The sequence below is a fragment of the Cebus imitator genome, unplaced genomic scaffold, assembly GCF_001604975.1.
Source record: "Cebus imitator isolate Cc_AM_T3 unplaced genomic scaffold, Cebus_imitator-1.0 Scaffold129, whole genome shotgun sequence".
NCBI lineage: Eukaryota > Metazoa > Chordata > Mammalia > Primates > Cebidae > Cebus > Cebus imitator.
The window spans coordinates 888057-904326 of NW_016107444.1; the positions used below are offsets into that span (position 1 = coordinate 888057).

At 45.5% G+C, this 16270-nt stretch overlaps 1 protein-coding gene across 3 annotated transcripts in view; it reads left to right on the plus strand.

Annotated features, from left to right (window-relative positions):
- The window catches only part of ARMH1 (armadillo like helical domain containing 1), a 56711-nt gene that overhangs the window by 3608 nt on the left and 36833 nt on the right, over positions 1–16270 (plus strand). For all 3 annotated transcript variants that reach the window (XM_017540776.2, XM_017540777.2, XM_037742848.1), the window contains exon 2: positions 14530–14757. In XM_017540776.2, coding sequence (XP_017396265.1) covers positions 14552–14757 — 206 coding nt within the window. In that variant the 5' untranslated portion in view covers positions 14530–14551. The remainder of the gene's footprint in view (positions 1–14529; positions 14758–16270) is intronic.

Genomic DNA, 16270 nt, shown 5'->3' on the forward strand with positions numbered 1-16270 from the left:
AAAAAAAAGAGATCGAGACCATCCTGGGCAACATGGTGAAACCCCGTCTCTACTAAAAATACAAAAATTAGCTGGGCATGGTGGCGCACGCCTGTAGTCCCAGCCACTCGGGAGGCTGAGGCAGGAGAATTGCTTGAACCCAGGAGACGGAGGTTGCGGTGAGCCGAGATCGCGCCACTGCACTCCAGCCTGGGTAATAAGAACGAAACTCCGTCTCAAAATAAATAAATAAATAAAATAAAATAAAATAAATACAAAATTAGCCAGGCATGGTGGTGCATACCCATAATCCCAGCTACTAGGGAGGCTGAGGCAGGAGAATCATTTAAACCCCTGAGATGGAGGTTGCAGTGAGCCGAGATCGCACCATTGCACTCCAGCCTGGGCAACAAAAGTGAAACTTCATCTTAAAAAAAAAAAAGAGGTGGTGGAATAAGGAACTGAGTTGAGCTTTTGCAAGGAGATATAAGGCCCTCTCTGAACCCTGAAATCCTGGGGGTATAAGAGTTAAACAGCTTCCACCAGGAGAGCCATGCAGAAGGGGAGCCCTGGGGTAGAGCCAGCTTTGGGTGCAGACTGGAGGTTGGCAGGTGACTGGAGAGGCTAAGGATGGGGGAGACTTAGCTGATTGGGAACAAGGGTTTTCAAGAGCAGAGTGAAAAGGTTGGGAAGGGAAGGAAGGCTGGGAAATGGGTCAAGGAAGATGAAGCATAGAGCTGTGAAGGGGCGAGGAGAGTGTGGTAAACTTAGCCAGTTGCATGTTGTGGATAGAGGATGAGGGCAGGTCTGTGGAGCAGGGTTGGAGGCAGAAGTGAGTCTGGGGAGAAGAAGAGGCGGGGCTGTGGGTATGGAAGAGGGCAAGGGGGAGAAGATGAAGGCAGAGGATTTCAGGATTTCACAGGAAGGAGTTCCTGTGGGGAGAGGATACAGAAAATGGGCAGATATGGGGAAAAGATGAGGGCAGATGGAATCTGCCAGGAAGTGATGGGTGGCAGGGATGGGGGTGTCTGTCAGGTTACGAGTAGGGAGCAGAAGGGGGTCCATGAGAAGGAAGTGACAAATTGGAGTGCATATGCCCCCAGAAGAGAAGTAAGGACACCTTGTTAGGAAGTTTGAGGAGATAATGTTTCTCTCTCTCTCTCCCTCCTATCTCTGAATGGAGAACTGAGAGTGAGGAGTCAGGGATGGAGCCCAAGGAGAAGGCCTCTGTGTCATTCTGCACATGAAACTTGCAGGAACAGGAGACAGTGGCTGGCCTGTTGTCTCCGAGGCCATCTGGGGACAGTGAGCCAGGCTGGCAACCCATGCCTTGGAGGCCTCTTGCTTTCAGAAAGTGTCTTTTGATTTAAGGGGGGAAAAGCCCTCTGGGAAATTTTATTTAGAAACAAGACCTATTGATCTCTTTACTTTTAATACCTCCCCTTTGCTTGTTGCTAAGGACCTCTGGCTTAGAATGAGAGCTGGGGCTTTTGAGATTGTGTGATTTTAGTTTCCCTGCATGAAGAACCATTTGGCCACCATAGAAATGATTTATGAATGAGTCCAGATTTATTAATCACCTCTGAAGGTAGAGAGGAAATTAAAAACAAAGAGTCCACTTTGGGCTGAAGACAAAGTAGGTCTGTCATCCTTGCAGAAGACTTTGCCAAGGTTAGAAGGCCACAAACAAACCAATTTGGACTGAGGTTCCTAATCTGGATTTTAATTTTGCGCGCTTGATTTTTCACACCATTTTCTCTCCGAGGTAAAATAATGACTGTTTTAATTGGCTGCCACTTACAGAGAGATCCCAATAAGCATGATGGCATACATATATTTTTCTCTGGCATTCCATGTGTGCTCCAGTTCTTATGATCAAGCTGGTGAAGCTGACTTTTACTGCATGCTGCCTGCCATGATCAGTTGACTATAAATTAAATCCTCTTTTCCAAAAGCCATTTTCCATTAGTGCTAATTTGTTTTCTTCTCATTTCCACTGATCATTAGAGTCTCTGGTTGTGAGCACCAAATTGGAAATAATTTCTTTGACATTTCAAAAAAATCTCTCCCCTTCTTGAATGCCATTTGGCTGCAGCTAAAGAACATGATGGTTTGCAGAAGAACAGTTCACTCCAATTACAATTTAACTGACCGTTCATGGCTCTGAATCCCTGTCCTTAGTGTCCAAAGATGACACCGTTGCTGACATTGCTGTTTCCCATCATAGCTGTAAAACGCCTCATAGACTGCACTGGCCTTCTTGGATGGAAATTCTGCCACTCCACACATGGCAGCTTTGGGAAGTTGGCAGTTTTGTGGACCTACATATCATAGGCGTTCAGATATAACCATCTCAACAGGAGCTGGCTGATTTCTTCACTCATTCACTCAGCGAGCATTTATTCAACATCTATTTTGTGCCAGGCATTATGCCAGGCCCTAGGGACACAGAGGTAGGGAAGACCAACCCCTGCCTTTGAGGAACTCACACTCTAGTGGGAAGGACAGGTAAGTTTTACAGCATAGTAGAGGAAGAGATGGCATAGATGGGACTAGAACTGCAAACCTCTAGTTGTCCCAGGGAGTTTGCCAAAGGGCAAAAAGGAACCTGGCCACTCCTGATGGCAGAGCAACACTGAGATGCAGAGGGCCCTGGAAGGGCCTGGGGAGTTGAGAATGCAAGGCTGTTGCAATGTGGAAGTGACTAGAGATGGAGTTAGATTGGGGCCAAGTTTCAAAGGGCCTTGAGTGCCATATTGAGTTTAGACTTTATCCAGTAGGCCACAGTGAGCTAATAGAGAAATCTGGGGGTGAAGCAAGTAGAAAGGGTAGAAGCTTAAGGAAAAAGTAGGGGAACGCTTTGTTTATATATGTATTTGGGTTGGTGGGGATTGAGCAAGTGTTTGAGGGGAGTCAGGGAAGATGAGAAGATTGAAGATCATAGAATCTAGTGCACACGGAGAGGCTGGGTGCTGATATAATGATGTTAAGAACAGAGGGAAGAGGAGAGGTTTGCACTTGATGGGCCCTGTATTCTCTGTGAAGCTGGAAGCAGAGTTATCCAGGCATCCTCCTTGATTCCTCCCCACCTTTCATCCTCCACAGCCAGTCAGTCACCAGGTCCTGTTTCTTCAAACTGTGTGGCATTTCTGCTTCTCTCCAACCCCAGTATCATCAGCATCTTTGTCAAGGTTATAGGAATGACTTCCTAACTGGTGCCCCCACTCCAGCTTGCCCTTTCTGATCCCCTTTCTACACTGCAGTCAAGATATTTCTAAAAGAGAGTCTTTTCTTGTCCCTCTCACGTAAACCCTTCAGTACCTGCACGTCGCCCTCAGGGTGGAGTGTGAACCCTGCAGCCAGCACACGAGGCCCTTCATTCTCTGGCCTCTGCCTGTTTTTCCAGCCTCATCTCCTGCTGCTTCCATCCTTATACTGTGCCCCGGCTGTTCTGAGCAATCTCAACAATGAAAATAAGAGCTAAGTTTTACTGAGAGTTTTCTATATGTTAGGTAGTTTATTGACCCTTACGAACCATTACCACCTCATCACAAGTAGGGAAACCGAAGCCTAAAGAGGTTAGATAATTTGCCTAAGGTCACATAGCTGGGAAGTGGAAGATTATCCAACACCACAGTCCATGTTCTAACCACTGTATGTACTGCCTCCCACTTGCAATCCTTGATGTCCTACACTCTCAGCTCTGGGCCACTGCAGATTTGATTCCCTCTACCTAGAAGACACTTTCCTCACCTCTTCCACAGCAGCAGATTTTTTTTCAGGCTGGATAACATCTCTGGAAAGCCTTTCTCTCCAGCCAGCACCCATACCATGGCCAGGTTAGATGTCCCTCTCTCTCATTCTAGAATGTCTTATACCTACTCTGTCACAGTACTTACCACACTATTGGAATTGGAATCACTTATTTACAAGGCTGTATGCCACCCTCAAACTGTGTACTTGCGGGCAGGGACTGTGTCTTTTTCACATTTATCCCCAAAGGCCTAGCATAAGGCACGGGACATACTTGTCACTATTTGCTGAATTTCATGTTTAATGGAATTGCTGATAGTGAGGTTGGAGGTGGGGCAGAGGGATTCCTAGTCATGTTTGAATGTCTGATGAGGCAACTTACTGAGGACTTAGAATACAATGTGACAGGCACTGGAGACTCATATAATGGGGAGAGGCAATAGCCAGAGATTTAGGCAAACCAAGAGAAGACACCATAGTAAAGAGGTGTCAAGCAAGAAAGCATTTTGAGTAAGAAAAATGGTCAGGGCCGGGCGCAGTGGCTCACGCCTGTAATCCCAGCACTTTGGGAGGCCAAGGTGGGCAGATCACAAGGTCAGGAGTTTGAGACCAGCCTAGTCAATAGGGTGAATCCCTATCTCTACTGAAAACACAAAAGTTAGCCAGGCATGGTGGCGGATGCCTGTAGTCCCAGCTACTCAGGAGGCTGAGGCAGGAGAATTGCTTGAACCTGGGAGGCAGAGGTTGCAGTGAGCCGAGATCACACCATTGCACTCCAACCTGGGCGACAGAGCAAGACTCCATCTCAAAAAAAAAAAAAAAAAGGAAAAATGGTCAATGACATTAGTTGTTGCAGTAAGAGGACAAGCGAGCAAAGGACTAAGACACCCTCGCTGAACCCAGAGACATTGGCCAACATGATGGAAGGGCAGTGGTGGAGCAGAAGCCTGACTGCCGTGGACTGAGGAGAGAATGGTCTGTGGCAAAACAGGAAAGAGTATGAACACTGGTTTTCAGAAGCTTTGCTATGAAGTCAGAAAACCAGAGAGATGAGGAGAAGAATGTGAGGTTGAGGTTTTTGTTTTCATTTTTGCTTATTTTTGTTTAAAGATAGGCAAAACTTAGGCCAGGCACAGTGGGTAGCTCCCACCTATAATCCCAGCACTTTGGGATGCCAGAGTGGGAGAATCACTTGAGGCCAGAAGTTCCAAACCAGCCTGGGCAACATAGTGAGACTCCATTTCCAAAAAAAAAAAATTAAGTTAGCCAGACGTGGTGGTGCACACCTGTAGTCCTTCCTAGTTACTCAGGATGTTGAGGCAGGAGGATCACTTGAGCCCAGGAGTTCAAGACTGCACTGAGCTATGATGGTGCGGTGTACTCCAGCCTGGGTGACAGAGTGAGCCCCTTTCTCAAAGAAGTATATTGATAAACAAATAATAATAAAGATAGGTAAAAATCAAGGCTAACCAGAAAAATGGCTAAATAGAGGGGTTGAGGATACAAGGGAGGCAGGAGTAATGAGTAGAATGAAGGCCCTGAGGAGGCAGGATGGATGGATGCAAAGCTCTGGTAGATGGGTAGAGAAGGAGAGGAGAAGGATGGGTATGGATAGAGACAAAGAAAGAAGAGTATGATGACATTCTTACCTAATGGCCTATAACTTTCTTTGTTAAACCCCAAAAAAGTAGGACTTCTGAGAACAGATGGAAGAGGTGGGAAGGTAAGGAGCTGGGAGCTGTAGATTTCACAGGTGGATGGTGCTAGCCAGTCATAGATTTGGGGTGTGGGTCTTGGGTATGAATGTTGCATTGTTGGTTGGAGGTGAAAGCCGGAGGTTGCTGGAGTCTGCATTCTGTGTCTCTCCTCTGTGCGCCAACAGAACCTGGGATGTATCCCATCAGAGTGCTCTCCACCATTCATTAAAATCGCCTTGTTGTGCCCAGGCACGGTAGCTCACGCCTGTAATCCCAACACTTTGGGAGGGCAAGGTGGGCAGATCACGAGGTCAAGAGATCAGAGACCATCCTGGCCAACATGGTGAAAACCTGTCTCTACTGAAAATACAAAAATTAGCCAGGCATGGTGGCACACGCCTGTAGTCCCAGCTACTCAGGAGGCTGAGGCGGAAGAATCGCGTAAACCCAGGAGGCAGAGGTTGCAGTGAGCGAGATTTCGCCACTGCACTCCAGCCTGGCAACAGAGCAAGACTCTGTCTCAAAAAAAAAAAAAAAAAATCACCTTGTTGCTTGTGATTTTTCCCTCCACTGATTGGTGGAGGAAAGGTCTACACACTGTCTGCCTTGCCAGTCTGTAAGCACCTGAGGGCAGGGTCTGTGTTTGTCATGTTAACCGATTCCAAACCCAATACTTGGCTCTCAGTTGGCACCTGGGAATCTGTTCAATTAACTAATGTGCAGAGCTAAGAAAATTAAAGTGCTCTTTCTGAGCACAGTATGTTGGGTATCAGTTTAACACTTACTGAGTGCCTGTGATTTGTCAGAGACCATGCTAGCCACCCAAATTACAAAGATGGAGCATATTGATGTTGAAATTGCCTAGTGACTCTCAGGTGAACAGGAAGACTTATGTGTCGAAGTCATTGATCAGCACTGAGGCAAGGTAGGGAGGGAAAGACAGATGGCCTGGCCTCAGAGGAGGAGGAAGGGTTCAGGGACAGTAGTAGGGATTTAGAGAATGGTGTTTGAGGTGTAGGACAGTGGGCAGCCCCCTTCCTGATTTAGAAGCAGTGACATAGGTTGAGGCAAGGGTTGGGGTGGGGGTGTCAGGTTTCACTTAGGGTCAAAGTTAGATGGAAGTTCTTTGGCCTGAAATGTTTGAAACTTTATCCTTAAGTAATAGGGAATCACTAATGAGGTTAAAGCAGGGAAATCTGTCAGATTTGCACTTTTTAAAAAAATCTCACATCAAAGCCTGGTCTGGTGGCTCACACCTGTAATCCCAGTACTTTGGGAGGCCGAGGCAGGAGGATTGCTTGAGCCCCAGAGTTTGACACCAGCCTGGGCAACAAAGCAAGACCCCCACTTCTACAAAGAAAAAAAAATAGAAAAATAAAAATTAGGTGGGCATGGTGGCATGCGGCTGTAGTCCCAGCTGCTCAGGAGGCTGAGGTGGGAGGATCACTTGAACCCAGGAGGTTGAAGCTGCAGTGAGTTATGATCCTGCCACTGCACTCCAGCCTGGGTAACAGAGCAAAGCCCTGTCTCAAAACAACAACAACAACAACATCTCACATCAAGAGAGATTTAGGCTGGGGCAAGCCTGGAGTTTAGGCCGGGGCCAGCCTGAAGACCAGTAGGAGGCTGTGACAGTAATCCATATGAGGAACAAGGGTGTGGAACTAAAATAGTGGCAGTGGAGGTGAAGATAGATAAACTGATCTCTGGGAGATTTAGGACATATAATTGGCAGGAGATGGCAACAGTTCAGATGAGGGCAAGGGAGGGGAATAAGTCAAACACAACTTTTGGCTGACAAGGAGGGTGGTGGCCCAGGCAGTGACATAGGACCAGCACAGGGCAAGGGGCAGGTGTGAGTTGATGAGTTCAGTTTGGGACCTGTTGACTTGAGGAGCCTGTGACACATACCAATGAAGAGTCTGCCGGTCACTTAAGTACGGAGCTCAAGCAGGAAGCCTGGACTAAGGATTTGGATTTGAGAATCATGAGCCTATAGATGTAATTTGAAGTGATGGGGTGAATGGGGTCACCCAGGGATGACAAAGCATAAGAAGAGAACTGAGAATGGGAAAATGACATGCAAAGGCCACATCCTGCCAAGGCAACTGAGGATTCAGAGTCTGGAGAACCAGGGGAGACTGGGGTTAGGAAAAAAGCTCTGAGGAGAGTCAGAGTCATTCAGAGAGGCCAAGCACAGTGGGCGGCAAGCTAACCACCAAATCTGACAACAGGATTGGTGACATCTTGGAGCACAGAAACAGGATCCATGCCCTTAGTTTAGTGGGGAAAAACCTGGACTTCGGCGTTATATGCAGATCTAAGTTCAAATCCCATTCCCATCCCTACTTAGCTTCAAGATCTTCAATAAATGAGCAACCCTTCTAAACCTTAGTTTCTTCATCTGAAAATTGTGGATAATGATGACCTCCTGAGGATCTTAAGAGGATTAAAACAAAGAATGTAGGCCAGGTGCTGTGGCTCACACCTGTAATTCCAGTGCTTTGGGAGTAGGAGGTGGGAAGATAACTTGAGGCCAGGAGTTTGAGATCAGCCAGGGCAACACAGAGAGACCCTGTTTCTATAAACAAAGATTAGTTGCCTGATAAATATCCAAACACTGAAGGATACAGTGATTTAAAGAGCCCACTAAGGGCCTAATGTAGTAAATGAAAAAAGACCTTCACCAAGTCATATCATCATATAACTTCAGAAAGGCTTTAAAATCATCAGGAGTGAAAAAAATAGACAAAGGCACAGGAATCAGAATGACTTCAGATTTCTCATCAGCAACAGCAACTGGAGAGGGTCCATCTGAGGGAAGCTTTTTTTTTTATTTTGAGACAACCATATAATGTGTGTGTGTGTGTGTGTGTGTGTGCTTTTATGGATATGGTATGTGGCTATCTCTTAACACTCAAAAAATGTCAGTTTTTTCTCCCTGCCTTCATTCCTTCTCCCTTTACCAGGAAAGGCAGATAACATCCCTTTTTCCTTAGCGGTTAACAAACTTCAATATAAAATTTATCCCAGCAACTGACTCTTGAAATTGATACATTTTGGTCTTTTTAAATTATTTTTTAAAATGGTAGTTAATGGGTCTTTTTTTTTTTTTGCAACCTTCATCAAACTTACTATTAAAGAAAAGTCGAGATAAATAAATAATACATGGCTAGAGGCTCTTAATTAAATATCTGTAATGTCTTTTATCTCCCCCTACTTCTCAAAAACTTCAGCGACATAACCCTGCTGAAGAAATATAAAAAGGCATTCAGTCACAAAAGTTCACAGAAGGAGGAAACAGCATATGAAAGAACTCAACAAATATTTGGAAGGTAGAAGGCAGGTGCAGGGAGGTTAACCGGCTTGAAGCAGAGGAAATTGCAAGCAAGTGGCAACAAGGGGAGATTACCAACAAGAAACCAGTCAATGCAGCCAGTTTGACCTCTAAGAAGCTTAATGCTTGAAAGCACAAATTACCACCGAAGGTCAGAAATGAGGTATGGAGCCCAGCCTAGGGGGATTCACTGACTTCTGTGTGCAGAGCACTTCGCCCATGCTCCAGATGCTCAATCGCCAAGAAGAAAACAACTCTAAACTCTCTTGCTTCATGAAGAGGACTGAAGTTGGACTCTGTAGGTCTCCTTGCACAGGGACCTCAGGCAGAGTTTGAAGGGCAGGAATGAGACATAGAGTGGAAAACTGATCGGTGGAGGGAAGGTCTTACACGTGGCATTGCATGAGCCCTTCCCCCACCCGACTCCCAACATGCCACGGCAAGGTGTCTGTAATAGCACCCCTACTCTCTCACCCTCCCTGGGAAAGCACAAAAGTCTTCTCCAGAGACCCTGATGGCTCTAGGAGAGATGAGAAAAAAAAAACCCTCCACTGACTGACATTTATGAATTCCCCAGTGAGAAGACTAGTTCCTAATAAATATCCAAACACTGAAGGCTACAGTAATTTAAAGAGCCCACCAAGGGCCTAATGTAGTAAATGAAAAAAGACCTTCACCAAGGCATATCATCATACAATTTCAGAAAGGTTTTAAAATCATCAGGAGTGAAAAAAATAGACAAAGGCACAGGAATCAGAATGACTTCAGATTTCTCATGAGCAACAGCAACTGGGGAGGGTCAATCTGAGGGAAGCTTTGTTGTTATTGTTGTTGTTGTTGTTGTTGTTTTGAGACAGGGTCTTGCTCTGTTGCCCAGGCTGGAGTTGAGTGGCATGATCACAGACCACTGCAGCCCCGACCTCCTGTGCTCAGGCAATCCTCCCACCTCAGCCACCTTAGCTTCCCAAGTAGCTGAAACTACAAGTGTGTGCCACTATACCTGGCTAATTTTTTTTTTTTTTTTTTGGTGGTAGGGGGGAATCTCACTGTGTTCCCCCAGGCTGGTCTCAAACTCCTGGGCTCAAGTGATCCTCCTGCCTCGGCCTCCCGACATGCTGGGATTATAGGCATGAGCCAGCACGTTTAGCCAGATAGCTTATTTCTAATGCAGCATTATATACCCAGCCAATCCAACATGTGGTCAAAAAAGATATTTTTAGACTTTCCAGGACAAAACAAGGGAGTACACAAAGAAAGAAGAAGATGTGAGAACCAGGGAATGGGCATCTGTCAGAAAAACTTGGCAAGAGGAAATCCCAGGACATTTGCATACCAGCCTTAGTGAGCAGCCAGTCTAAACTGTAGTAGAAAGAGATTTGTGGGACAGAGGTTTCCAGGGAAAAGATGGAATTAATCAGTTATGGATTAAACATTTCTAAAAATAATTGCTACATATTTGGAACATTTGGGAAAAAATAGCCCTTGGTACTTCAAACCAAACAATGGGAAAAAAGAAATGACAATTATTAACTCCAGGTAAAACCAAACTGTAAGAAAAATATGTAATAGTAGTTTGCTACTTGAGTGAAGAGTTTATTTACTTGATCAATCATGTAAACATGCAGGGCGCGGTGGCTCCTGCCTGTAATCCCAGCACTTTGGGAGGCTGAGGCAGGCAGATCACTTGAGCTCAGGAGTTCGAGACCAGCCCGGCCAAAAAAGCAAAACCCCATCTCTATTAAAAATACGAAAATTAGCCAGGCGTAGTGGCACATGCCTGTAATCCCATCTACTTGGGAAGCTGAGGCAGGAGAATCACTGGAACCTGGGAGGCAGAGGCTGCAGTGAGCTGAGATCATGCCACTGCACTCCAGCCTAGGTGACACAGTGAGATTCCATCTCTTAAAAAAAAAATAATAGCCGGGCGCGGTGGCTCAAGCCTGTAATCCCAGCACTTTGGGAGGCCAAGGCAGGTGGATCATGAGGTCAAGAGATCGAGATCATCCTGGTCAACATGGTGAAACCCCGTCTCTACTAAAAATACAAAACATTAGCTGGGCATGGTGGCGCGTGCCTGTAATCCCACCTACGCAGGAGGTTGAGGCAGGAGAATTGCCTGAACCCAGGAGGCGGAGGTTGCAGTGAGCCGAGATCACGCCATTGCACTCCAGCCTGGGTAACAACAGGGAAACTCCGTCTCAAAAAAAAAAAAAAAATTATAATAATAATGTAAACACTTGATTTAACTATAAATTATGGGAAATTATGTTGTGAGAATAGAGAGAGAAAAAATGGGAGACAGAGTGGTACAATAAAACTGATTCCTCTGCTGAGCAAGGTGGCATGCACCTTTAGCCCCAGGTACTCAGGAGGCTGAAGCAGGAGGACTGCTTGAGGCCAGGAGTTTGAGGATGTAGTGTGCTGTGATCATACCTGTGAGTAGCAACTGCAGCTCCAGGCTGGGCAACATAGTGAGACCTCATCTCAGAAAAAAAAAAAAAATGAAGACCGACCTAATTCCTCAACTGCCATAATGATAAATACACAAAGGTTGCCTAAGGTTGATGTATCCAATGATAGCCGTGCATTAGTTTGCTAGAGCTGCCATAACAAAGTGTTATAGACTAGGTAACCTAAATGACAGAAATTCATCATCTCATAGTTCTGGAGGCTGGAGCTGAGATCAAGATGTCACAGTGTTGATTTCCTCTGAGGCCTCTCTGCTTGGCTTGCAGATGGCCATGTTTTCCCTGTGTCTTCACCTGGTTTTCTCTCTGTGTGTGTCTGTATCCTAATCACCTCTTCTTATAAGGACACCAGTCATATAGGATATGGGCCCACCCTAATGACACAATTTAAACCTAATAATTTCCTCTTTAAAGACCGTATCTGCAATTACAACCACATCCCGAGGTACTGGTAGTTAGGACTTCAACACAGGAATTTGGGGGAAACACAATGCAGCCCATAACGAGTAGTGTAAGCTGGCTACTTGGAAATACAGAGGTAAACAGCAGAAGAAATAGCCAAAAGAGTTTAAAGGGGCCTTCTCTGTGAGGAGAGACTAGGGGGCAGCAAGGTGAGGCAGGTGCTATTACTATTTGATTCTTTTTGAAATAGCAAGTGGCGGAGCTGAGCTTTGAACCCAGTCTGACTCCACTCTCCCAAGATTAGGAGCTCCTCCAGGGCCCTGCAGCACCGTATTCATCTCTGCGTCTCCTGCTGTACCTTATACAGAGCCACACTATGGGCCTTCACCACATGTATAAGATTTACAGCTGCATCACAGTGACTTTTAAAGCTGCCATTTGTTGATGTTTCTTTTCCTGTCTCCAAAGAAGACAGGGGAGACTGAGGTCCAAGGAAGCATCAAGGAGCCGTAATGTGGAGTGCCCTTGGTGTCCCAGAATTGCTAGATGCATCTCTAATAGCACATTGAGTTTTGATACCAGAAAGGGCCCATTCAAGGCAGGGCAGGGGCCCAGGGTGCTTTCCTGCCTGATAAAGCTAGTGGTGGTGTCTCAACCCCACCTCCCTGGGGTCTAGAATAGCCATTCACCCCCGTTTTCTTGATGTTAGTTTGGCTGTTGAAGGCAGCCACAGCCTCCCTAAGTTATTCTCAGACTTATGACTGCAATGACATTCACAGTAATTGATGCTTGATCCCATGAGGGAGTTTGGTCATTTTTGTGTTTAGGTTGGTCCGCAGTCATTCACCTGGTTCTTAAGGCCAGCTAGATTTCGTGGTTGTCTCCATCCTGGAGGCAGTGTGGACGCCCTTCTGGAAGCACACACTCCATGTCCTCTGGGGAGCAGTAGAGGTTGGTGTGTATGTATGTCTGTCTCTGCATACCTCAGATTATTGCTCCCTAATAAAATTCTGATAGCTGGGTCCCATCAATATCTCAAATACATGTGAGGAAACGTTAATTTAGAATCAATTTTAGGATGTTTCAGACTGTAAAGTCCTTTTAACTAGATCTCTGGCGAAGATGTAGAAGCACTTTATGGGACTGTAAATTTCATGTTGAACAGTCTTCGTGAAATACACATCTCTCCTACACACAAGCTGTTCTCTCCATATCAATCATGGCCCCTGCAAGTAATGTTTCACAAATATTCTGTAAATCACAGAAAACCCCATGATAATGTGAAATATGACTTTCACTTGTCTGTTAGACAAAAGAATGGCACATACCTCTCTCCCATCAGCACTAACATTTGTTATGGATAATAACACTTTCAATCACAACTATTTTTGGAAAACGGGTTTATCTTAAACCTTCCCTCCCCCACTGAAAACACTCTCCCAAGGACACAGACTCCTACAAACCACAGCCCATTAATCCAACTATGGAATGGGAACTTTTTCTTCCCACTAACTTTTTTTTAAGTTGTTTTTAAGAGTTAGTATAAAAGCCCAAGGTACAAGGTTAAGGAGCACTTTAACTTAGGTGATTGGCACAAGAGGGAGGCCACGTCTCTCCAGACCTCAAGCCTCTGACCCTGTATGAAGTAAGCCACAAAAGAGGTCTAAGTTTTGTTTTTTACTTTTTTGTTTGAGACAGTGTCTTGCTCTGTTCACAGGCTGGATGATCTTGGCTGACTGCAACCCGCCTCCCAGGTTCAAGAGATTTCTCCTGCCTCAGCCTCCTGAGTAGCTGGGATTACAGGCAACCATTTTGGTTTTTGGTTTTTGGTTTTTTGGTTTTGTTTTGTTTTGTTTTTGGGACAGAGTCTTGATTTGTCGCCCAGGCTGGAGTGCAGTGGTGTGATCTCAGCTCACTGCAACCGCCACCTCCCCATTTCAAGCGATTCTCCTTTCTCAGTAAAAGGATTACAGATGTGTGCTATCACACCCAGCTAATTTTTGTATTTTTAGTAGAGATGGAGTTTCACTATGTGGGCCAGGCTGGTCTCCAACTCCTGACCTCCTGATCCACCCGCCTTGGTCTCCCAAAGTGCTGGGATTACAGGCGTCAGCCACTGCACCCGGTCCAATTTTTTGTATTTTTAGTAGAGACAGGGTTTCATCACACTGGCCAGGCTGGTTTCAAACTCCTTACCTCAGGCGATCCGCCTGCCTGGGCCTTCCAAAGTGCTGGAATTACAGGCATGAGCCACCACGCCTGTCCTTAGCAAGCACTTTTATCTCAACTGGATGCTGTGGTCTTTTAGTTGCTGGCATCAGGAGAGAAGCCAAAGGGCTAAAATTTTAGTGGTTTTTTTTGCTTTTTTTTTTGAGATGGAGTCTTGCTCTATAGCCAGGGCTGGGAGTGCAGAGGCATGATCTCAGCTCACTGCAACCTCCACCTCCCGGGCTTAAGTGATTCTCCTGCCTCAGCCTCCCGAGTAGCTGGGATTACAGGCATCTACCACTACGCCCAGCTAATTTTTTGTATTTTTAGTAGAGATGGGGTTTCACCATGTTGGCCAGGCTGGTCTCAAACTCCTGACCTCATGATTTGCCCACCCTGGCCTCCCAGAGTGCTGGGATTACAGGCATGAGCCACCGCACCCGACCAAAATTTTAGTTCTTAAAGAGCAGACGTTTAGCACATTGATATTATTAATCCCATTACACTCCAGCTACAGCCTCCCCATTCAAGCAGCAGGTGACCAGTCCCAGAGTATATTTTGCACATAACTACACCCACGTGTGTGATAGAGCCACCCCTTGCCTCCAGTTGATTGCTAGTAAAACAATGGAGTTGCATGATTCTAAACATTCTGGTAACCTGTCTGTTTTCCCTCCCTCTGTAGCCAGCTCCAGGACTGATTGATCATGACTTCTATAAAGGAGCAGGCAGCAATTAGCAGGCTCTTAAGTTTTTTACAAGAGTGGGACAACGCTGGCAAAGTTGCAAGGAGTCACATCCTCGACAAGTTCATTGAAACCAACCAAGGCAAGACTGCCCCTGAACTGGAGCAGGAGTTTTCCCAGGGAGCCAGTTTGTTCCTGATACGCTTGACCACCTGGCTTAGAATCACGTATCCTTTGCTGAACAGAAAAAAAAATTAGGCAATCTTCAAAAATGGAAAGGAAAGGAGATTGTCGAAAGAGTTGTCTCTTGATTCTAATATTTTAGAACAGGACATCTGGTGATTAAAAAAAAAAAAAGGTGATAAAAAAATCCTTAGAGTCAAGCACTCTCTCAGCTTCCCATCTTCCCAACCTATAATTGTATCTTCTTTCTCACCCCAACCTCTTGCTTCCATCAGAGTTGAAGTAGGTATACCTTCGTCTAGGGCTAATCCTCTATTTGTTGTACACTTGAACCTCTTCCTATCTGCTTATTCTTTCTCTCCTATAGCTTTAACCTTTGCCTCATTACCAGTGTTTTTCAGCATTTATATATGCTGAAATCTCTTCTACTTAAAAAAATAAAGTTGAATCCCATCTCAAATCTATATTCCACCCAATCCCAGTTTCTGCTTTTCATGGTGAAACTTTTTTTTTTTTTTTTTTTTTTTTTTTTTTTTTTTTTTTTTTTTTTTTTTTTTTTTTTTTTTTTAAGACAGAGTCTTTCTCTGTGGCCCAGGCTGGAATGCAATGGCACGATCTCAGCTCACCACAAGCTCTGCCTCCCGGGTTCAAGCTATTCTCCTGCCTCAGCCTCCCAAGTATCTGAGACTATAGGCATGAACCACCATGCCCAGCTAACTTTTGTATTTTTAGTAGAGATGGGGTTTTGCCGTGTTGGCCAGGCTGGTCTCAAACCCCTGAACTCAAAATGCTGGGATTACAGGCGTGCGCCCCAGTGAAGCTTCTTGAAAAGGTTGTTGAGGGTCCTGGTGCAGTGGCTCACACCTGTAATCTCAGCACTTTGGGAGGCTATGGTGGGTGGATCACCAGAGGTCAGGAATTTGAGACCAGCCTGGCCAAGATGGTGAAACCCTATCTCTACTAAAAATACAAAAATAAGCTGGGCATGGTGGCAGGCACCTGTAATCCCAGCTACTCAGGAGGTTGAGGCAGGAGAATCACTTGAACTCAGGAGGCGGAGGTTGCAGTGAGCCGAGATTACACCATTGCACTCCAGCCTGGAATTTAAAAAAAAAATTTTTTAAATAAAGGTTGGATCTTGCTGTTGCTGTTTCCCAGGCTGGTCTCAAACTCCTGGGCTCAAGTGACCCTCCCACCTTGACCTTCCAAAGTGCTGGGATTAAAGTTGTGAGCTACCTACCATGCCTGGGCCATCATGGACTTTTTAATATTAATTTGATTATTTTAAATAGTATATTGAAATATTATTTGATGACTGAGTTTTTTGGTGCCCCTTTAAATTTCAGATCCCAAGCAAGTGCCTTCCTCACCTCACCCTAGTTCTGGCCTTGCTTGACCACTGCCTCTTCATCTTCTTCTTTTTTTTTTTCTTGAGACAGTCTGTCACCAGGCTGGAGTGCAGTGGCACCATCTCAGCTCACTGCAACCTCTGCCTCCCAGGCTCAAAATATTCTCCTGCCTCAGCCACCTGAGTAGCTGGGACTACAGGCGTGCACC